The 24,141-nt window shown below is 36.9% G+C and overlaps 1 protein-coding gene across 3 annotated transcripts in view; it reads left to right on the plus strand.

Moving 5' to 3' along the window:
- cadm2a (cell adhesion molecule 2a) overlaps positions 1-23,884 on the plus strand; it is a 232,018-nt gene extending 208,134 nt beyond the window's left edge. For 2 of the 3 annotated variants that reach the window (XM_017418119.3, XM_017418120.3), the window contains 3 exons: positions 3,293-3,406; positions 17,175-17,297; positions 17,966-23,884. In XM_017418119.3, the coding sequence (XP_017273608.1) occupies positions 3,293-3,406; positions 17,175-17,297; positions 17,966-18,084 (356 nt within the window). In that variant the 3' untranslated portion in view covers positions 18,085-23,884. The remainder of the gene's footprint in view (positions 1-3,292; positions 3,407-17,174; positions 17,298-17,965) is intronic. The other variant, XM_017418121.3, reaches the window with a different exon arrangement.
- Positions 23,885-24,141: the final 257 nt, after the last annotated feature.

A 24,141-nucleotide genomic window follows, 5' to 3' on the forward strand; every position in this document is an offset into this window, starting at 1 on the left:
CCATCCATCCATCCATCCATCCATCCATCCATCCATCTGTGGCGGTTATTTTAAATCAGCTTGAATCAGTTGTCAATGTGCATTATTTTCCCCGAGACAACATGTCTGTCATGATTTGAGTGTTTTGAGTTATTGAGTTTCTTTTGTATTTAGATTTATTATTTTTCCATGTTTTTGTCATTCTGTTTTATTTCTGTAATGATCACGTTTATCTGCTGCCATGTCTCCTTGTAATCACGTTCATGCTTGTCACCTGCGCCCCTTTCCTGATTTCACTTCCTGCACCTGGGCCTCGCCCTATATATACTCTTCCTCAGCTCTCTTTCAGTGCCAGATTATGAAAGCTCTCATGCCAGTAATTCTCCAGCGATCACGGACTGACTTCCTGTGCCTCGACTTTGCTCACGTTTTTTGGATTTCCCCCTTCGCTTCACCCTCGTCGGAATCAAGCCGGATCTCGGATTACTGGACCTCGACCCCTGCCTGTGCCCCGGACTTGGATCTCTCGCCTGCCCCCTCGGCTTTGTATTTGGATCTCGGATCTCCTGGTTTTGACCCCCGCCTGCCCGACCTCGAGCTTGCCTTTTCCCCAACGACCTACCTGCCGTCTGCAGTGGTCCCCGCTCCTGGACTGTTCTCGGCGATCATTCTACGAGTGCTGCATTCCTCCTCTCGTCTCACATTCTCCCAGGTTAGTGGAACTCCCGCTTTTTGCAATCACTTCCTGGTTCGAGTACGAACTTCTGAGCTGCCCTCTCTCTCCCCAGAACGGCGACCAAGGATCCCGCAGCTGCTTGCCGCTCTCGGGTTATCAATAAATAAAGACGTGTTATTCTTTCACTCCTGTGTTGTGGCTGAATTACCGGGTCCGCCGATTAACTCTTGTCAGTTTATGCATTTAGAACTACAAAAAGCTTTACACCTTTAAATTGTCTGACAGATGTATGTAAGCGGAAGAAAACATGGAGTTCACTTTCAGATTTCAGATACATGTAGGAAAGAAGTCTCTTCATCTGATCTCTTCTTTGTCAAAATTGTTAGTCAAACAATGAACATATAGCTGCATGCTGAGTAGGATAACCACTGGAGTGTTTTACAACATTTTTTCTGTGATTTTACATTTCCCATTCATCTCCACCTTCCTGAATCTCTGTATTATTAGTTTTTAATTTTTTTTTGGACTAATTAACTGAATGTTGCAGCTCTGGTTTAATTACTGTGGTTTTTACATATGCCATGGTATGTGCCTGCACTTCACAATTCCTTTTAAATGCCAGCTGAAGCTAACAGCAAGAATAACCAATGCATGTAATGACGAAGATGATATTACACTGACAAATTCTGCGGTGAAAAAAAAAAAAGACTTCTGGGCACGGGAGGGTCAAAGACGCCTATTCAGATTCATTACTTGTTCGTCTGAAATGGCACAGAGTCTGCTTCTACCCTTCATTAGTGATTAGCACACCTTTTAGCCTTTTACAACTGCCTCCATAATTCTTGAAAAATACCTTTTTAATGGTTCCCCTCCAATGGGGAGACGTTTTCTCTCTTCCCCATTTCCTGCAGACATGCAGTTAGCTGCTCTGTGAGTCACGCTGAAATGTCACCGAGACACAGAGGACAGTTGGCCCTGAGAAAGACGACCACAGCCAATTAAAAGCCTCTAGCTCACCATAAAATGCAGAGTGACATAAACATTAAAGCCAAGGTGGTAGTGTAACCTCATTAACTTGGTCACACATTGTTTCAATCCCTTTTTCTCTTTTGCTTCAGCATATGACAGTAAAAAAAAGCACTTCCTAGCATGGAGTTGAAAGCAAAGCACGGTAATGATGGCACGACTGTCGTTTCTGAAACCACTTTTGAAAATGTACAATTTGCGCAGATCCTTTGTCAAATTATTCTCTTCATTTTCAATCCAACTTTCTATCTTCAGAGACATCAGGCAGTATTAGTAGATTCAAGGTTCTGATGCTGCAGAAACAGCCTTTACATTCAAAGACGGCTGTATTGACAAAAACGTGAAAGTGGGGCTTTTAAGTTAACATGCATACACTTTGTATTTTTTGCCCTAAATAAAGTCACATATAAGGCCTACTCTTATCTATGCAATAATAATAATAAAATGTACAACTTAGGCCTAGTGTTCTAAGCATTCTGAACTGGTTGTTCTTAAAAGTTATGAAGTCATGTTATGGTTGTGTTCAACTAGAACGATCTTACCGACTTAAGGTAACGTTAGCTGTTGCTTGTTTACTGATGGAATAATTAGGCATGAAGATGATCAGCTGTTGTTTTAAACAAACTAATTAACATTAGTATAAAAATAAATAAATACATATCTGTATTCAACATAAATACTGATAATTAGCATTGCCAAATGTTAGTCAGTATGATGTACTGATGTCATGCGACCTGCCATATTGTCAAAGGTGAAAAGGAAATGTTAGCATAACATGGTGCATGTCTGACAAAAAGCTCCATAGTTATATTGCTATTATTGTGTATCAGCAGTGTTGTCTGATATAAAAGAAATATTTTTAAATTCAATCAAAGATCACTAAATCAGTTGATTAATCTTAGAAGGGCCATCTTTGAGGTCACAAAGAGGGAAACTTTTGCCTGTGTTTTTCTAAAACATCAACTGGAAAGCTAGATGTATGTTTGTCGGCAGTATTCAGTGGTAGGTCTTCAAAAAGATACAATCGAAAAATACATTCAGTGTCACCGGTTTCTTATGTTTACAACTGGAACTACACATGCGCCTCTGGGTTAGTGCCCAGATAAGTATCTTGATCGATACAAATGTACAGACTCCAGCAAAAGATAAAATAAAAAATCAATTTAAAAGTATAAAATGTCATAGCATTGCCTAGCCCAAAATTTAATGAAGTTTGGTAAGTGAAAGATACCTACCATAATACCTAATCTGCTATTTTGAACTAAACTAGTTAGAACATTTTCCTGAACTATCACATCAAATTTAAATTATTCCAGCCTATCTTGACACTCAAATCATCAACATTCTTCCCAGTTACTTAGTACCACTAAATTTACATGTCACAGTACCAGTTTCCCAGAATTCATCATGTGAAGTCAACATCATCAACTCTAACACACTGGACATATCTTATACAGCAGAAAATAAATGAAATTAGTAAAAAGAAATTCACAAAGAAAAAACTTTTCCAGCGTACTTTTGTGTTGCTTGGTGCCCCAGTTTGCTGTGTAAACTCATTTGTTGCTGTTGTATTATTTTTGTGTATATTTGTCTGTCTGTCCCCTCCACCAGATGTCCCCACCACCATGCCTCCATCCACCACTCCCCCCCTACATCTCATCCCTCCAGATCCTACTGTTCAGTTAAGCACCCACGCCTCAGACCCCACAGTCACTGGCAACAGAGGTATAGTAACACCCCACGCATCGCTGCAGAGCTCCCCTCAGCATTCTTCTCTGTGTTCCCGCTTCCCTCTCACTTTCACATCTCCTCCTCTCTCTGTCCACATTCTTGCCTGAATATTTTTGCCCAAAACTTTAAAAGGGTTTGCTCAATTAGGATTCTAAACACATTGTGTGTTTTTGTTCATCAGTAATGCACACACTTTACGTTGCAGTAACTTTCTTTCCTCGTGGTATTTGTAAAGATTTTGGTATTTGTCTGCCATGAAGGATCAAAGAAGCAAATGTCATGTCCAAATGAAAACTTTCTGACAGCTGGAGATTTCTCTCTTAAGAGCCTTTTTTTAGAGAGAAATTTGAGCCAACAGATACATAGGCATTGTGTAATTAGTGATTTTATATCATAATCATGCTGTATGCTTTAAACTGAACTCCATTAGAAGTTCAGATAACAAGTTGGATAGGACTTTAATCTAAAGTAGAGCAAGGTTTATGGGCAAGTCTGCATTAAACTCTGCATAAACAAGGAACATAAGATGAGCATTTAGTCATACGATGGGAGAATTTTGTTTATGTAATTCTTGCTGCCTATAAAGTTTGATTGACAGTTGTCTTCTTCAAGTTATATTTCAGTCTGATTTAGGTTGACTTTGTCTACTAATATTAATAGCAGGATGTGTTTGCCTGGTCTGCTGAGGTAAGTACTCTGTTGTCCTCCATTTTATGCTATTTTTGAGACACATATCTATCTCTTCCTCAACCACTACCAAAAGGTGCCCTACCTATTGGTAGTCAAATAGTTGGCATACAGTAAATCTCTTTTACAGAGTATACTTGTGCATTAAAATGAGTCTCAGCTTCTGGAAGTGTCTTCTTCCACAAAAACTGGCTCTGCATTCAAAGGAGCCAGTTGAGTTGTTTTGTGCACCTGACCAAGAGCCGTACGGGAAGCCTCTCTAAGGGAGCAGCCATGCATGTCCAAAATACTGGAGGGACTGCATTTCCCCCCTGAATCGTGAAAGCATCGGAATCCTTCAGGAGGAGCTAGAGAACTTGGCTGGAGATCAGTATGTCTTGGCATCACTCAGACCAAGATAAACTGCAATACAAGGAGAAAATGAAAGACTAAAGCAAAGGTGTTGCAGTTTTATGCAAGTAATCTGGCAGATTGTATGTAAAATACCAATTTCAAAATGATGTGCTACAATTGTGCTGTTTAAAATAACTTGCTCGTTCATGTTTTCATCTTGAGCATTGTTTCTAAAGTTTTTTAAGTATTTATATCAAGGATTTTTTAAACCACATCTGATAATTTCATAAGAACCAAATCCTCTTTCCTAGCTCTACCCATACCCCCACCCAAATGCCTTACCTTTACCACCTGACCATTAATTCAAATCTGGAAAAAGTAGCAGTTTAAAATATTCCACTGTAACATGAGATAAAAAAAGTAAAAGTCAATACCCATCAATTGTTGCCTTTTTTTAACTAAAGAGACTTAATATGCTATCTAAAACTAGTTAACAAACTTTGCATGTAATTGTTTTTTATGCTTGTTTGTGAAGAAAGCATAACCAATACACAAAACATAAAACATTAAAATACACTTTAATAAAATTTACAAACAATAAAATACTTTTAATAGGTAAATATGACACTTTAAAAAAATATTTTACACTTGTCAAGGATGAATAAAAATAATAAAATAATAATAAAATGTAATACGTTGATCTACATAAAACTAGACGTTACAATAGTTTTTGTGCCAGTAAAAATGTTATAAAAACAGGAAACATTCACATTTGAGAGACTTTTTGCAAACTCAGGTCATACGGCTTTGTTTCCAAATGTGACCCTGAAAAGTCTTCATTTTCAAAGGCCCTACAAGGTGAAAATGCAAAACAGGGGTTGGATTTAAAAGTACAGAGAAGGAGTGAAAAGCCATTCGACCATAATATTACATACTGTACAATAATTTTGTTACTATTTTTAACTTCATTTTCTCGGAATATTTTTTATTTAACTTTCAATAATTGTTGAAATATTAATGTTGCAAAGTAAATGCACAAATAATTTCTCTGCATCTCATTTTTCAATGATCTCTCAAGCAAATATGTTTGTTTTAAATTATATGTCTGTTTTCTTGCTTAATATATATATTACCAAGATTTCCTTCAGACCACTTTTCTTTTGTTCCTGTCATCCTTCCTCTCAACTTCCTGTTCCAGAAACCTCATCTATTAATAATTTCCCTTCATCACCACTGTTCTTAGTAAATTACCATGTTTTAAGTCCCATGAGAGATGTTATTCCCACTCCACTTTTCCTCTGCCTCCCCTTTGTTTCAGTTCTCCTGTCCCCTGCGCTTCCTCTCCTCTACCTTCACATATCTGAAAATCTTGTTCGATAACTGGCTTCCACACAGTGTTGTTGATGTTCTTCATCGGTGTGCCTCCTTTTATTTTGCTCATGCCTGTTTGGGTAGTGTAGGGACACAAAAAGAGTTGAGCCTCACAGTGTATCTTTAAGGAATCTAAATATCAGACTCTGTCGCTGCATTCTCAGTCACAGGATAGCTCACTATCTGTTTTCATGTGTCTACTTGATTTATTACCAGGTCTTTTCACAGCCTCTGCATTAAAGCAAACATCTGAGAAGCCGTACAAGCCCCTGTGATGTTTTGTCTTTTTAATAAAGTCATCTGCCTATGAAAAGGAAATACAAACTGTGGCTTCAGCACTATGAATGCAGAATATCAGCATATTATGACAAGGTTTTTAGGTTTGCACTTTTCTATTCTACTGTTTTACTTTCACTACTTCTGCGTTTTACAAAAGAAAAATGTAAATTAAATAGGCCGCTCATTAAAAGCTGAAACGTCTTCCATCAGAGGAAGTTTAGGAAAAAAATAAATCGGTAAACAGAAAAGAATAAATTCATTTTGTTTTATCTGTAATTTAAAAGGAAATGTTCCTGTTGTCCTTATTGTTTAACAGTCCAAGCAGTCACAGTGAGAGCTAGATGAAAAAGAAAAAGAAAAAACTCATATCGTGTGTAGTGCTACTATAAAATATGTTTGTATATTTATGGTAAGGGTATGATTGCAATTTATACCTTTAAAATTCAAGTTTTTACTGTGGTATTTAGTCATTTTAAATGGTGATAACTCCCGTGACAGATTATTAGATTAAAGCAAAGATTGTATTGAGATAGTGTATTTGTAGCTCACATAGTTCAGTGGAGTTGGAGTGTGTCTAGTTTGTTGTAACTGAAAATGTAATCAGCATTTATTTTAGATGCACTATGTTAATTAAAGCTTATTAATTGGTGCTTAAAAGAAACATGCATTATTGCAACTCAAACTGTGTTACATTTAAGAATTGATCATTAAAAGGAAGGCCCCAACAGGCCAATTTTTAGTTTGGCATAATAACATTAAATCCACACTCACAGTTGTGTAGACCACAACGGGCATTATTTGCTTTTGGTAGTAATCAACTGACTTCTTGTTCCTGGTTTTGAAACATTGCTTCTTATTTTGATCAAATTCAACATAATGTAAAGAAGTGGGATTGATGTTCAACTATGTATTCAATAGTTCATGATTAATTTAAGTTATGATATGTTTTTCCTAGCATTTCTTCTTCTTCTTTTAAAGGCAAAAGGTCAGGTGTTAGTCTTGGGTCAAATATAGAAGAAAACATTCCTCAGTGCATTTTATGGCACTATTGATTTTGGATTATTGGACTTTAGAACTCCAGACACAGATTACTTGATTTCATTAAGATGTGGTATTTTTGTGTTGCTACTTCTGTTCTTTCCTGCAAGGCAAACAAAATGTAGGAAGTCGGAAAACTAAGGGCTAATTGAATCAAATGGTTTTAATGGTTTCTTGTTTTTTCAGATATGCTAAAAAATGCTTTTCAAGTACCCAGTAGGACATCATTTCAGATGATCTGGACATTGCAACACGAGCATAATTTGGCTACAGAATTGAAAATAAGTGTAAAGGTCTTGTTTTAGGCAATTAATGGTTGCTCTTTTATTTAAATACTTTATAATTAAATATTTCATTAAGTATATATAAAAATAGTAAAGTGTTGTATTGTATTTTCTACAACATATTTTTATGTTTATTGAATGCTATTGAATAAGTAATTTATTGTCAGGCTATAAACTGCAGTGAAAATATAACATCTACAAACACTATGTCTTCTTGCTGCATCTTACAATCATCGACTAGTATATCTAGTATAACGAAATTAACTAAATTTCTGTTTTTCCTGCGTATTGTATTCTGTCTGGACTGATGCATGACTGCAGTCTGTGATTCACTTTATTAATGAGGTGCTGGCAGGTTTGCCCAACACTCACACTGCTTCATGAGCCTGGCCAGCCTTAATGGCTACAATAACTCTTTCTCTAACTATCACAGGTCTGTGTAATGTTATCAGACCTTCCAGCCAATGAACACACACACACACACACACAAACACACGAACCTACACATCCACACACACATTCTGTCCCCTAACACCAGTTTCCTGCAATTTACCAAATGTTATTTCATGGTTTGTAATTTAACTTTGACCTTGTGCAGCTCAAAGGTTGAGCCATGCTCAAAGGTTTCTTTAGTATTTAAAATATTTACCATTCACTTTTCATAATTAGCATTTGTGTGGCCAACCTCCAGTCCCTGCAGCCTTTTATTGCTGCTGAAAAAGAACCTACTACTGAGAAGCCTGCAATTATTCATGCCTAGTGTCTGGTCCTGTGGAGAAGAACAGAATCAACTAAAACAATACCCAGCTCCCTCCTTACACGCTAAAAGTTCTTATTTTTGAGGCCCAGCTGTTTTTCCCTAACAGGAGCTCAAGACAAAAACCCTTGAAACTGAAGAAAAGAAAGGAGGTTTCCTTCATAATCTATCCATCATTTATGAACATTAACCTAAAACATTAAACAAAGGAGGACAGCTCTCCTCCTCTTAAAGTTGATAACAGTCCGCGCACACTGGAGGAAAAATTGGGAACAGAGGAAAAGGATTGGTCAGGGTTCAAAAGTTGGGATTAGACTTTAAGCTTTCTTTCTTTTCAACAGTGAGCTGGCCAGAATGCTGGATTCAAATAGAGAGACATCAAAACCAGACCTTTCTTACAGTTGTGGGACTCCTGTGAGTTGAACCATCTTACAAGTGCAGAGAATGCATTAATCTGTGGAGGAAGTGAAGAAAACAGCCTCGGTGTGATGTAAAAGTGTTAAAATCACAAGACATACAAAAAAATGGTTTCAACAGTTGAGCAAAAGGTAGCATGAAACACAACTGATATTCAACTTGCCTAGTAAGATGGTTTTCTATCTATTAACCCTGTTAAGATAAAATATTTATTTTTTTCACAATTTTCCCCTAGTAATACTTTACGCTTTTAGCCCCACATTCACCTTAAAGCTTTTCAAGATTGAGGACTAACCTTTTGTGAAAATTCAATAAAGATAGGTACAATTTTCATTCCTTGGAGGCATTTTCTAACTGCTTTATTCCATTGCTATTGATCTTGTTTTAAAATGGAGCACGAAGGTTAGGGTGTGTGATGAGCAAAGGACATATTTTCTTTAGGGCAAGTAGCCAGGGCAGCTGGTTAGTTGCTGTTAGCAGTGAAATGGTGAAATATTGAACAGTGGTGACCATCCATATTTCCTCCCCCTCCGTACTCCTCACGCAAAAAAAGCTGCGGACCACAGGACAAATTAAAATGTAATGCAAAGGTCTTTTTACTTATTGTTGGACCGGCTTATTGATGACCTGTCACATTAACTCCCTTTGGGGAAGAGTTATAGCAACCATTTGGAATAAAGTGTTGAACAGAAAAAGAGAAATCATTAGATCCCCAAGGCTAGTTTTATGAATTTCATGAACAGCCTCGCTTTTCATTAAATCTCAGTGGTAAAAAAATGCTTTCAACATTCTAAAAACTTACACACACACAAGTATTTGCTCACAAAGCTGTCAAATTTGTTGACATAAAGCTTTATTTAGTCCTTTCTTTGTTTTAATTTCCGTTCTTTCACATGGGACTTTCGATGTCATTCCACAAATCTGCTAACAAATCTTCTCTGAGCTGCGAGTTGTGTTGCTTCTGTTTTTTTTAAACTGTAGTTTATAACATAATTATCTAAAAATTAAAAGCCTAGCATTTCTTGAAGGTATTCATATCACCCATCGTCTTTCGTACCAGAGTTTTTTGTGAAGAAATGACAGAATTATAGCTTTTTTGGTCAAACCTTGAAAATAATGTTAAGTGCAATATGACAAGATGTCACTTATTGACTCTCAGCTACTACCACAATAGATTTTAGCTCAATTTCTGTAAAAGTCACTGAGTTTTAGCAATTTTTGTGTTGGCTAATGTTGATTAGCTGTTGCAGTGATCTTGAATTGAGTTGACTCCAAATGTTAATCAGTTGTAGCTGCACATCCTATGATTACGTTCTGAAAGTTTCATTAAAATTTATCCAGTAGTTCATTAGATATTTTGTCAACAAACAAGGTTGACTTTAACAGTTAATGCTAAAGATTTAAGAAAAAGATCTTGCTCAGTGAGTAGCACTTGGATTAGGTGTTGTGATTGACTTCGGCTACAATCTCACCCAAGTCTAGCTTAATATTTGTTGAATGGACTAAATTATAGCCATGTTTGTGGTTTCTAAGGTCAGTCGACTGTGGCTGCAATTTTGAATTTGGGATAGCGCCAAAAATTAGTCAGCTGTAATGGTATATTCAATTATTATTTCATGAAAGTTTCACTAAAATTCATCTAGTGGTTTAGGAGATATTTTGCAAAGAAGACAGACAAAGTTGACTGAATAGTTAATGAGAAGTGTTAGTGGTGAAGGTATGTGTTGGGGATCAGTCTCAGCTCCTACCACACCAAGTTTTAGCTCAGTAGTGGTAGAACTTACTGCATTATAGCCATTCTTGTGTTTTTGCAGGCATATTAAATCTCGTTGACTCACTTGTTAATTGTATTATGTTCAGTATGTTTCAGTAAAATTTGTCCAGTAGTTTATTATATATTTTGGCAACAGACAGACATACAAACACACTCTCACACAGATGCACAGGCAAAAACATTATTGTTCACCTTCCTCATTCAGCATTGGGAGATAACCAGCAGCAGTTAAGTTATGTTACAGCAACCATCAGCGTGGCCGCATCTTTTTGCCTCTTCCTCTATAATAATTTATTAGTATCTTTGATAGGTTATGGATTTTGCATGATGTCAAGCTGCATTGATAGACTCTTGTGACATAATTAATTTCTATGATTAATTATCTTGCTGTGCTTATTATTTAATGCTGTTACCCTGCTGACCACAAATTGTTTTCACTACAAGAAGAAAAAAAAAACAGAGGTGAGGCGGTTGAATATTCAAGATAGTGTCCACATGTGGGCTTTATTGAATGATTAGCCAAGGTAATTTGTTTTCAGAATCTAATTAATCCACTCTGACCCAGCAAGCAATAATGGACAAGGACACACACATACACACATACACACAGAAATGGTTTGTTTTCTAATACACTCATGTTTATATTTTCAAAGGTGGAAACTAAAGTGTATTTTGATCTTCCTCTACCGCTTCATTCTGGTTGTTCCACCAGGGATAAATGTAGTTGTAATGGTTTTCAATCTCAGCTAAAAAAAAAAAAAAAGTAAGTGCTTAACTAACCCACCGACCAAGCAGGGTCTGAGGCGCCCTGAGTACACACTTTTTTATTTCATTTCTCTGTTTGAATAGATTTCTGTCTCTCATGTCTGTAAATGTAACTTATCATCATTTCCGATAAACAGATTCGGAGTAATGGATGTCTCATTATGGTTTAATGATGTGATAGGTTGTAGAGAACACTTTTACTGAAAACTATGTTTTTTCTATAAAACCCCAGAAAAACATGTAACTCATTTGCAAACATGATGTGTAGTGGGGTTTTTTTTCTTGGTGGTTTTTCTTCATGTTATTGTTTGCATTTGAGCCACCCTGCTTTTTGAATCCCTGACTTTTGCAGCAGTTACAGAATAAGGGGGGGGCATGATATAGTATGACATACTACGTCTTTACCCAAATATTTACCAAATATGTTATTTTAATATCCAAATAACAATATCTTACAGTGGTTTTTGATTTACTATTTTTTAGAAGCTGATAGAAAAACCATTTCATTTCTAAATGCTAACATTTGCTTTTATTTTCATGGATGTTAAATAATGACCCTTCTTTCAGGTACAATCTCATCACAAATGCATTGAACTGACCAAGGTTATTAAACAATCTCACCCCAGATATTAACACTGAGTAACATAATGGCCTGTCATGTGGGTTATTCCAGTAATGGCACTTAAATTATAATTTCTCTGTCATGTATTGGTTCCATAAAACCTGGGCTTCATTATAAATTAGTTTTTTAGTGTTTTCTTTGGATTTTAAAAGCAAAAATTGTTTCTTAAATGAACTAGGTGTAAAAATCTGCTACATTTTGGTTTGTTGGCTTCCACTAAAAGGACATTCAGTGAAAGTAATAAAAATAGTCATTTTTGTCTATAGAATTTTTTTGTTATTATTAAAAAATGAAATACTGGTAGGGTACTTTAACCTTGTTTCTTTTGTTTTTATTAAGTCAAATATTAAGCTTGCAGTTGTCAAAGCAAAAGTCTGAAAGATATTTGGACTTTCCACCTCTGAGGGACAGTAAATGCAGCATCAATTAAGGTTAAGTTAGGAGATTAAGACAAGTAGACGCAGTTTCTTACTATGAACTGCTGAGATATTTTCAGTCTTGGGGCCCTGCAACATAATGACACAAGTGTGTTTTCCCGTTTTAAATTAGTAATCAGAATTATTTACAGGTCAGGTAGAACCTACAAGTTTCAGCACAGTGAGCATACGTGTCAAGTAACAAATATTTTTTGACAAGTGCAAGTAGAGCAGGTTAAGAAGAGCAAAGTTACAGAGTTAGGAGTGTTATGATGCTAGAGGTGTTTTGTGTAAAAAAGATTCTCAGGAGGTTCTCATAAGATTTAAATTTTCAAGGGGATCCTTGAGGGTAGAGAGGAGCAGGCCTTTTCTGTGAATGAAAGTACCAGACAGTGATCCTGAGAGAAGTGCAGTCAAGAAGAAGCATAAGCCTGGAACGTTGACTTTAAATAGCTGGTTGCAAACCCAGAAGTCTCTTTGGTAAGCAATAGGGACTTCTGTGTGATGAATAGCAAATAGAATTTTACAAGCAACAGAGGGAAATGTGCCCTTTAGGTTGTCTGAGCATCAACAAAATGCTGTTGGGGTTTCACTATGCATGCTAGGAGAGCACTTTACATTAAATATATTGCAGTTAAATTACATCTATTCCATACATTAAATGGATTACAAGCTTTATATTCTCTGCAGCAAACTCGCATAGACTTTTCCTAAATAACAATGTGCTTCAAAACACATTCAAAGATTCCCTGACCCATACCACAAACACAAGGGCACTGCTGCTTTTTAAGCTTATGCTTTGGCTAACTGCTGCTTCATTGATCTGAGCAACTGAATCCATCGCCTCACAGAGCTACTTCTGAAAGGATGAATGGAAAAAGGACTAGCCAAAAGAAGAAAGGCTGCCTATGGGAATGAATTCTAATATTAAATAAATATAAAGCCAATGGGGAAAGATAGAATGACAGAGGTGCGTTGTGTGTTAAACATACTAATATGATAAATTACTAGAAGCCGTGTCTGATCAGTTCTGACTGTTAAAAGACAACTTTAGATGAAAGCCAGTGCAGACAATTGTATATTTTTAAGCCATGAAACTATGTAATGTCTAATAATCTTTCACCAGGCTGTTAAAACAGCAGGGTGTTTGGTAACCAACAGAGCATACGTGTTGATGGCTTGGACTTTATTCTTACCATTCAACTGGTTTGGACTGCCATTTGCTTCTTGTATTCCAAGTTATTTGTAGTTCTATTGAACATCTGTATTGCTGCCTTCCGATGTAATCACCTTGCCTTTCTTGAGTACTTTTTGGTCACATTCATTAAATCTAACTGATATTCTGATATGGTTGTTCTATATCAAGGTGAGGTAGATCAGTGGGTCAATGTTTTACTCATTTTTGGCATACAGTTTAATGTAAAGGAGATGGCTGATGTCTGAAACCGCTTTGGAAAGTGTATTGGTAGCCATTCTTTGGAACGATATGGCTGAGGTAGTTAAAACCTATACAGAACAGTACTGCAGAGAAGACATCATCTTGATGGTAACTTGAGCAGATGGCTTTGAATTGGCTTCTAGAGACGTTTTTTCATATTCCCACTGAGTTCATGACGAAGGCTCTTAGTGTCTTGTTTTTGTTGTTCAGTTCAAGCACTCAGGGATCCAGGATGTGTGGGGCATCAAGTCATAGGCTTTTTTGTAGTTGATCCATGTACTGCACAGATTTGTTTGTCTAGTCATACAGTCTTAAGTGACTGTTCTGTTGACCAGTAGCTGGTGCTTGACTCCTCTGGTGTTGCTGCCAATTCCCCTCTGTGCCTCACTCATGTACTGAGCCATGTGCTTATTCATCTTAGCTGCTTTTATGCAGCTGAAAGGAGGATGTGTTAGAGAAACAGGTAATTGGCCAGTGTTGGATGGTGTCTTTCATAATCAGGAATGTCTAGCCATGGGTCAGCCACTCTGCATGAGTCCCATTCTTTAGAAGCATTTGTGCTGCAAGGCATTCATGGAGAGCAGTCAGTTTCTTAGCCAGAGGGTGTGAATCAGACCAAGGCCTGGTGCAGTCCAACTTTTCATACTTGGGACTGTTTTGCATGTCGGCCTACTATGATGTATGCTGGTTCTTGTCCTGGGAGATTATTGTGGTCGGCTCTTAGATACTTTTGCCATGGGGCATTGGTGTTGTGTGATGCCTCCTTCTCCCACATGCTTCTCTAGGATTGTTCAGTCTCAGCTCTCAGTGGGTCTATTCTCATGAGATTACCCAGCCACCATGAGCCACTTTGGATACTTCTTGCCTCTTTCTTCCTAGAGGATTCTACTCCTTAAGTTTTGTTCTCTGTTATGACAGTAGTGTGTAGAGTATGCAGTTCTGTATTTTTATCTGGAAGGAAATTTTCAGAACAAACTTGTGCCCTTGGCCATGGATATACATCTTCAACTATTATAGAATACAGTAATGCGATTCCTTCATTATAGTACGTATTTTTCATTGGTGACATGTTCTTTGGTTTATAGTGGTCATATAGCTGAATCATCCTTCATTCGTTCACTGACTACCAGGCACCCCATTATTTGTTACGTGCTACATTTCACATGTATTCCATTTGAACAGAGGTAACATTAACAAATAACTTTTTTGTGGGAAAGATTGCTTATTATCACGATACAAATGACTCTAAATTACACTTTTTATTTTGAGCTATCACACACTTCTTAAAACAGTATCACATTAGATTATATGAGGAATCATTGCAGCAGTTTAGGAGGAACACTTTTGGTCCTGTTTGACCTAGCAGTTGTTCACTGAAAACCTCAAGCCCTTGTAATTTATTAAACAACCCTAACTCACATAGTCTGGCAAAAAGGAGGGTGTTATAAATATTAAAAGAAGAGTTTGGTCTGTCATACTCTCATATTAAATCATACAGAGAAGAATGTATATGCCCTTATTAAAAGATAATGTCATGAGTCATAAAAATGTATAACCCCTTAGATAAGATCCTTCTCCACTTTATCTTCTTTCCTTTTTCCTCTAGGATCAATTTAAATTGATGCCTTTTTTGTCTATTTGCCCATCAATTTCTGTTTCCCTTTTATCTTTGTATGCACTGTGTACTTATCTTCTTCTGTGAGAAGCAGTGGACTATTACTGAGTAGATAAAGACACAATGGAAGATTTTTTTTGTTTGTTTGTTTTTTTGTTTGCTTTTCTTCAAGGAAGTTGCATGAAAGATGTTTACACACTAAGTTATGTCACAGCCCTTTAGTGCTGCAAATTAATGGAACATTTCTTTTTATTTTCGACACTCCTGTTAATTTTGTAACAGACATTTATGTCACAAAAGGTCTGTGGTTATTCACACTCAAGATTCACAATATGTTACAACAATGTTGTGGAAACATACTGTATCTTGCAAAACAAAACATGTGTAAGTAAGTATACCTGGGCAAAAAAGTAATACAATGAATAAATCAAAACTTTTAGAACTCTTCAAGAAAATGCTATTTTAGGATTTGTTACACTGCATTACGTTTTTTTACTTTTATATAGCTTTGAAGCTATAGTTTAAGATGTTATTAGCACAAATAACAATCACAGTCAAGCTTTGATTCCTTCTCCAATATCTAAGCATCTATTTATCACCAGCTCTAAAGAACAACTTTAAAACAGTGAGGGGTTTGATGGTTAAACATTCACACACACACAGGTGAAAAGAAAAAACCATGTGTGTAACTAAACGCCTCGGTCATTGTCCTGCTGAGTCCTGCCAGAGGAACATTCCTCTACTCTCTGCTCCACTGAGCAAGAAGAACCGCAGCACAGTAAAGCTATGCTGCTCACGTCTGTGAGTATGAGTGAGTGTGTCGGTACGACTGTGTGTTTGTCCACTGGGAGGCAGTGAAGTGTGACGGCCTGGCCACTCAGACCATGGAGACTTATGAAGCGGGAGCAAGCCAGCTGTTCAATTTGGCCACATGGGCAGACACAAAAAGAGAAGGCAATAGCTGAAGAGAAACAGAGTCAACATATGACATGTGCTGGATGTATAAGCCATCCCTTCTGTACCTGCTTTGACACTGCCATACTTTAAGTGTAAAACTTTGCCTCCCCAAACCAAGGTTGTTCAAAGAGCTATCTATAACAGGTAAAAATTAATTGTTTATAATTTGTCCATCAATGAGTGCTTTCAGAATTCTCTTAGGTTTTGTGAGCCAAAATTAAAAATACAGTCTACTAAACTGGCCATTTCTTCACAGCTGCCACTTTCAACATTAATTGTAGGTTTATTGCTGCTAGTGTTAAGTTCAAATTCTTTTCCTAAGACACTAGACTTTGTGGAAAAGAAATCAAAGTGAATAACGAAACGAACTTACCGTTGAAGTACAAGAAAACCCTGTTTGAGTTTTAGATTAGGTAGATTCTTTTCTCTTTTATGACATTTTTTATTTCTTGTTTTTTGACTCTACTGCTTTTCCAACTGGAGACCTGTAACCACTCTCTGACATCTCAAAAAAGTCTTGCACTTTTAGAAAATACAAAAAGATTGATCTTTCCTTCCTATTTCCAATGTAATGATTTATTTACTGTGTACAATTCTTCCTCTGCTGCCCCGGTTTGCATGTTGAGGACTCCTACTGTGCTGTGGGGGTGGTCCTAAATTATTCAATTCTTTTAACCAATAGCCTCATACATTCTCTTTTTTCCTTCATTTTTCAAGATGACTGCGTCTCTGCCTTTTTTGTGTCAATGGTGTGTCCGTCTCTCTTCTTCTCTGTTTTATTATTTTCAGAGAGCTCTCAGAGTTTCCTCTCTGACTGCATAATGAGAACGAGGGGAAGGAACAACCATAGCTCAGAAGAACTTTTAAAACAGGAACAAACTGGAAATAATCTTCTCTGTGCTCTTTGCTCAGTTTCTGTCCTCTGCTGTTCCTCTGCGCTTCACTCCCTCACCTCTCTAACCGACACGTTGATCTCCTCTCTTTGTTTCTCTTTTTGTCTTTTTCTCAGATCCCAACGCGGTGGGTCAGCATGGCACTGACCACGCCTTGATCGGAGGAGTGGTGGCAGTGGTGGTCTTTGTCACCCTGTGTTTAATCATTGTTCTTGGAAGATACCTGGCCAGGCATAAAGGTAAAACCACAATGGGCCAGACCTTGGGGCTCATTGAACCGGTGAAGGATGTCCTGCTTGTCCCTTTGGACTGCAGCACCTTTCTAATTTTCTTGTTACAACTTTATGAGGACAAAAGAAGTCACGCAGACTCAAGTCGGCTTTGACATGCAACACAATGAATTCACATAGAGGGCAAGTAGTCACGGCACCATTAGGGTTAGAGTTAAAACGTCATCTTCTTTCTTCCTGGAGATCACAACAGCCCCATATGTGTAGTTTTAAATTTCTATAAGCGGATTCTAGACATTCCCTTGATTTATAAACCATCACTAGTGGGTAAAAGTTTGATGTGCATTTATGTCAAAACATTTCAATTTGATCAATTTTACATCTGAGCGCATCACCAGATTATTTTGTGATTTTAAGCCTTCTCTGCTATTGGCAGCTGTCAACGTGTTTGTTGATTCTACAGTATTTGGCTTTATCTGTGGAGATTTTTGTGCACTTACTCTGCTGTTTTCACATTTACCACACTATCCCAGCTTCTCATCATTCTGTTTATGAATAATGTAGCATCACTGATGTTGTCTTCAGATGTGTTTTGTGCCTCAGGCTGCCAACACCATGCAGGGCTGCTCACTATTTGTTTTCCTTGAGATGGGTTTGTTTTTTTCTCTTTTCCAAAGGAACATACTTGACGAACGAAGCCAAAGGAGCGGACGATGCGCCCGACGCCGACACGGCCATTATCAATGCTGAGGGCAACCACGCGCACGCAGAAGAAAAGAAGGAATACTTCATTTAGACTGCATAGGGAGCCGTGCAGCTCTCGCCCTCTTCTTTCGGTCCTTCAGTCTCTGTATTTCTTATTGTGTCTTTCTGTCTCCTACTTTTCTTCATCACCTCTGGCCACTGCCTGCTCAAGTCAAAAAGGAGTTTGCAGGGAGAGAAGCTCGCCATGTCTTACTGGTTTTTTGGTTTTGGTTTTGGTTTTATTTTCAGTGCAATTCTCTCAGCTGCATTAATGTCCTCTATTTCTTTGTTGTTTCATTTTTGGTTGACGTTTTTCACAGTCAGCTCGTTGCTACTGCTGAAGATGCCCACACCCTTTCCTTGTGTTTTTCCTCGTCTTTTGACATGAACACCTGGAAATCTGTATATCTGCCATGACTGCTTCTTAAATGACCCTCGTGTTCATCTTTACCCCCCCTCGATTCCCACCAAGCAGACACACAAACACATATTGTATCCCATGTTCACAAACACATATCTCACATCAACACGGTGCCTAAAAATGCAGACGCCATCGAACTTCTGTCAATGCCTTCATGTATCGCCTGTTAGTAGCAATGTAAATGCTTTGTAAATCATTTCATTGCTTAGCTCACAGCTTTTAAATATGGATTGCGTCCTTTTTATTTGACTTAAACTTTGTGCTGTTCACGCCTTATATGTGCATCACACTGAATATGGTACTTTTAGACAATTCACCACTCCCAAACCCATCCCTTTCAGATAGACTTGTAATTAACCAGTGGACTCTTTGTAAGATAAGACGAAGGTTTTGTGTAACACTGTAGCAAGGTTTTGTCAGATAAGTGTCTCATATGATTTTGACTATTAGGGTAGGAGTAATAAAGGGTAGTGCAGTATTATTTAGAGCAGAGAACACACCAAAAATATATGAAAGATGCTAGATGATCCATTCCATCAAGTCAACTCAAATAAATATGTAAAACTATTCGCTCAAACGCTGTAACATGTTTACTTTAACCTGCATATTCCTGTGCTGGGCAGGTTGCAGATTGGCAAAACATCTTAAAGTGATAGTTCAGACGATTTGATGTGAGGTCCTAAAAAAAAGGTTATGAACAGTTAATATCATACCTGTTCTGGGTAGCTCTTTAAACAACCCCAGTTTGGAGAAATATAGTTTAATTCAGAACAAACTGACCAGCTAGTGACTAAATTTGAGCAGGGTCAAGACCAAAGTGGATTGATGCCATCTTAAAACAACGGTTTATGTAAACACTATTTTCTGAACCTTTACATTACTGTCAAATTCACATTACAAAGTTAGTGCAGTAAATATGTTACATATTCCTGCTGGGAGTGCCCCAGACTCCACCAGAAGAGCTACAGCTAGCTGTTGTCACTATTTGCACTTGCAAATAACCACTGAATTCTATGTAAATAACCATGTAATGTGAAATTGCTTTTAATGGCTTTTGAAATAGAACTTACATAAATTGGTGTAGGGTTTTTGAGATTGGAGTTGTTTCACGATAGGAGCAGTTTATTTTTGGTTTTATCACCACTTAGACTAGCTATTGGCTTGCCAGTCCTGTCAGAATTCAACTCTTTTTCTCCAAACTGAGATCAAAAGCCAGCCTACAGCAGGTAAGATATTAACTGTTCAGAACCTTTCCACAGAGCCCCACTCATCAGAAAAATCTGAACTTTCACTTTAAGTGTCATCTGAACAGCTTACAGTAGTGTGTGTTTTTACAGTAATGGTTCAGGTGTACAGAAAGAATCAACCTCTTTGTTTAAAAGCTGTATAAATTGTATTAAAATTAGTTTACTTTTCACTTTTAGGAAATTACTTAATGTTAATGTCACAATGAAGTCATTTCACAGCGTAAGGACCTCATGATATTTATCATAAATCATTAGGTGTTGCAAAAAAGACTAAAACAAGAACAGTTCCAGTGTTTATAAAAGATCTAGCATTGAGCTTTTCTGTACATCTTTCAGTAGTTTTGACTGATGCCTCTTATAGGTTTGAGGCACCGGCAGCTTTCACCAATTACCCATTCATAATCGTATTACAGAAATACTGATGGCATCAGTTTGACTGCCACTTTCTGATTTATGCTTTGCTGTTTTTTATGGTTAAGTTTTACCAACTTATTGTTCTTCTTATTTCCATTTACTCAGAGTCACTATCAGTTAAGTTTTTGTAGAAAGTTTCTTTTTTATGAGGTTCTTGACTGTATAAAAATGAAAACAAAGGAAAGAAAGCCTGAAAGGTTAGGTGTGAATGCTTGGTAATAGATCTGCAGGGGCCCCATTTCCAAAACTAAAAACTGGAGACAAAAAGAAAAGCACAAAAACATTTCAGAACGAGTTATTGTGTTCCTTTACCAACAGCTGACTCGCCCCGGGAAAGGTTCTTCTAAAATATGAAAGAGAGATAAAAAAATTAAGCAATTTTTTAAATATATATTTGCATTAAAAATTATAATATTGATGGTTTAAATTGTATCACACTCCCCGCTGTATATTGTGTCTGCTAAAATGTGGTTGATTGTGAAATTTGCTGTTAAATTTCAAACTCCTGTATTCCTTCAGATTTGTATATTAGCCACCTTATCTATTTACTTTTTGAAATTTCATTGCATTATCTTTTTTCGACAGCTATAAAACAAATGTGATTTGTTTTTGTGCAAAGCATGTATATAATGTGTACGAACTAAATTTTGGTACTACACATTGGCATGTTTTTATTTGGTTATTTTTTTATGTTTTATTTATTTGAACTGAAGGATTTTTAAAGAGGTAATCACAAGGGAGGTAACATTATTTTAAAAAAAAAACAACAAAAAACAAAACAGTGACTTCTTGTGTTTGTGGCGTGTCCTCGGGTGCTACAGATCTGAAGGAGAAAAGCCTGAGAAATAAAAATAAAAACATGAATTTGTGAGAAAATCACTGTACAAGAAGCTGTTTGTTCAAATAAAAAAATGTGCTTTTTTTGGTCCCTAAATTTTTAAACCTCAAACTGTTACAGGAATCAAGAAGAGGTAATTCAATGTAGAATTATACAGTAATACAATGAGGCATATTACTGTCATAATGGTGGCAAGAAATTATCAACAAAATAACACAGTGTAACACAGTGACCAACTTTTCAATTTTTCTTTGTTATACATTCCTGCCATTCTTGTTTTATGAGTTTGCAAGACATACGGCAGACTCACTCTCCTGTGAAATTATGATAAACACCAAAAAACTTAAAATAAAGGCACTAATCTACTTGGCGGGAGCAAATTATTACCAAGGGCATAAAAAAAATACAAAAAGTGAGGCCAGCTGTCTCCAGTTTGGTGGCCAATTTACAGCATTATGCAAATAAGGTCAGCTTGTAAGGTTATTACTCCAGAAGTGCCAGGAGTAAATCACAAAGTCGGGAATCTTTTGCTCAACATTAGCTTAGTTTTTGCCCATCACAGCTAACGTAAGATTTAGCTTACACGCTGCAGTTTGAATACATACATGATCTGCGCTGAAAGTTCGCAAACATTATCAGAGTTCACTCCTAGCAATATTAGCAGATGAAATTTGACGCATCACCACAAACTTTCAGTTGATTGACATTTTTTTGCCTTTATTTGTTTTGTGTGTGTAGATGTATTTTGTCACAATGATGTAACATCTTTTATTTTTCTGTCTTAAATCACGGATTGGTGTCAGTTCTGTTTTCTGTTGCTCCTCGCCTGCATTGGATTTGAGACGAGTTGTGATTTTGAGGACAGGAAACAGCAGGTCTGCAGTGTTGAGTTGGTGTTGGCATTAAAAAAGGAAAAAAAAAAAGTGCCATTTACTGAATTATGCACTCTGACCAGTTCATTGACTATTTCTTAGTAATTGTTGAAATGTGTGTTTTGTTAACCGCCCTAGAAAGCATTTGTAAATATATTTGCTTTGACATGAGAGTACTGAGTTGATTTGTTGCAATGGCTTTTAAAAATCATTAGACCAAACCTAAATCGTGTTTTTTTTGTTGTTGTTTTTTTTAAATATTTTAACAGCTTGACGTCTATCTCCATGCACTACTTTACCACACGGATCCAACTGTAGCTGTGTTTTATCTTAGTTGTCTTCGTTGTTGCTGGTTGAAACTAAGCTTTAAAAACATCCCGTTTTATTTCCATGGGCCTCTAATTTCACTCTGGCAGCAAGTCAATTACAGCACTAACATGGTTGCGGTGCCATTTTCATTGGCCACGAGTCCATTTTCTCGGATTGTTTTTCTCTAATTTTCTCCAAACCAACTCTTTTTCTCTCTCGCTCGCTCGCTTTCTTTTTGTGCTGGAGGTGTGCGTGCTGCCGCTGTGTTTGTGCATTTATGCAGATTAAGCAGCGCCATACTGGTTGCAATTTTGGCATGAAATTGCACCCAATTTAGTGAGCAATTTTCAGGTTGGTGGGGACGCATACACACAGGGGCAAAGTTACAAATAGTACCGCCGCCTAGTAATAAACAACAGACAGCAGTTTGTTGGTTTAGTGCTGCTGATGTTGATGTAGGATACAGTCTTATTAATAGATTTGGTGCGTCTTGAAAATGAAATTCAGCTCACGCAGATCCATTCGAACTCAACACAGTTGAGTCTCTAATTTGTTTATTTGTCTGCACTCTCCTTCCACCTGTGTGTGTCTTTAAAATTAGGATTGGACATGCTGATGTGTTTTTATTTAAACTGCACTAATTCTGGAGCAGTATATAAACTGGACTTGCAACCTGCTTAGGAAATTGGATGCCCATATAAGGGACACATTATCAGCCTCTAATTTGAAGATAATCAATGTGAAAATGATGGGTTGCTGTGGGTTATAATCTTACATGTTTTTCTTTATTGTAGTGGTTTACAATTTTGTTATAACCCATAGATGTAATGATAGCACAACCTGCCATGATCCTACCCTTCCTTCATTTTTTTTTTCTTCATATGACTTTGCTGTACAGTTTGGCTTCAGTGCAATTCTCTGTTCCTCTGCAATATTATCCCAAGCGTCAATCAGACCAGTTTCTATATTGTCACATTGAAGACAACATGTGACACAAACGCATGTAGTGATGTGCTGTTTATATATTTTTTCTTTTCTTTTTTTTTTTTTTTTTTTTTTTTTGCATCTCAGGAATATATTTCATTTAGATTTAATTTTGTTTTTTTTTTGCTTTGAAATGGGGACTTGTGAACACTTATCACTCTGCTAGTCCCTTTATGCTGACACCATGTATTTGTTGAGTTTAAGATTACCACAATGTTAATAAAATTATCCAGTGATTCTTCAGTAATTCTGTCATCTTGCTGTGTAATATTTGAGTATTAGCTGTGGGGGGTTTTTTTTTCTTTTATGGATGACCTAAGAAATAGGATTTAGAAATATGCTGCAAATAATCATGATATTGAAGAATAATAGCAGGGGTGTTACAACAAAATCTAGTTTAACATATGAAATCACTTTACTGCCTTTGTCCACTATCATTGTTTTTGTGTGTAGTAACATTTTTATACAGTAAGTCTTTAGATGGATGGTGTTTCGATGCACTATCCCTCTCTGAATACAAAAAAATTCCACAGTAAACCTCAGCAAAGACAAAGATTAGAACTAAACATGTGTAAGTTAGGTTCTTGCGTAACGTGATGAAATAAGGGGCTTCATATTGAGCTGTAGAGAGGGAGCGTGATTTGTTCTTTATCCCCGTAATGGGGATAAAGACATTCCATTGTCTGTGGGATTTATTATTCAATTTAGAGGTTTGTATGTATGAAATGGAAATTGTTGAATAAATAGTTGCCAAAAGATCTTTATAAGCCTGATTCTATTCTTAAGTCGTCATTTCCTCCCCCTGGAAGTCTCTGAATTCAGTTTATTTCTCATTTGAAAAACAAGCCTTGATGATACACTATGACTAAGCCTTGTGCTCTGAAAAGAGTCTGAATGAGGATCCAGGCGTGCACATGGACACACGCTTGCAAAAAGCACAAGCAACCACATGCACAGACACATGTTCATGAATTTTTATTAACAAGAATAATTCATGTTGTGTTTTTGCTTCGCATCTGTGCGC

The sequence above is a fragment of the Kryptolebias marmoratus genome, linkage group LG13, assembly GCF_001649575.2.
Source record: "Kryptolebias marmoratus isolate JLee-2015 linkage group LG13, ASM164957v2, whole genome shotgun sequence".
Classification (NCBI taxonomy): domain Eukaryota; kingdom Metazoa; phylum Chordata; class Actinopteri; order Cyprinodontiformes; family Rivulidae; genus Kryptolebias; species Kryptolebias marmoratus.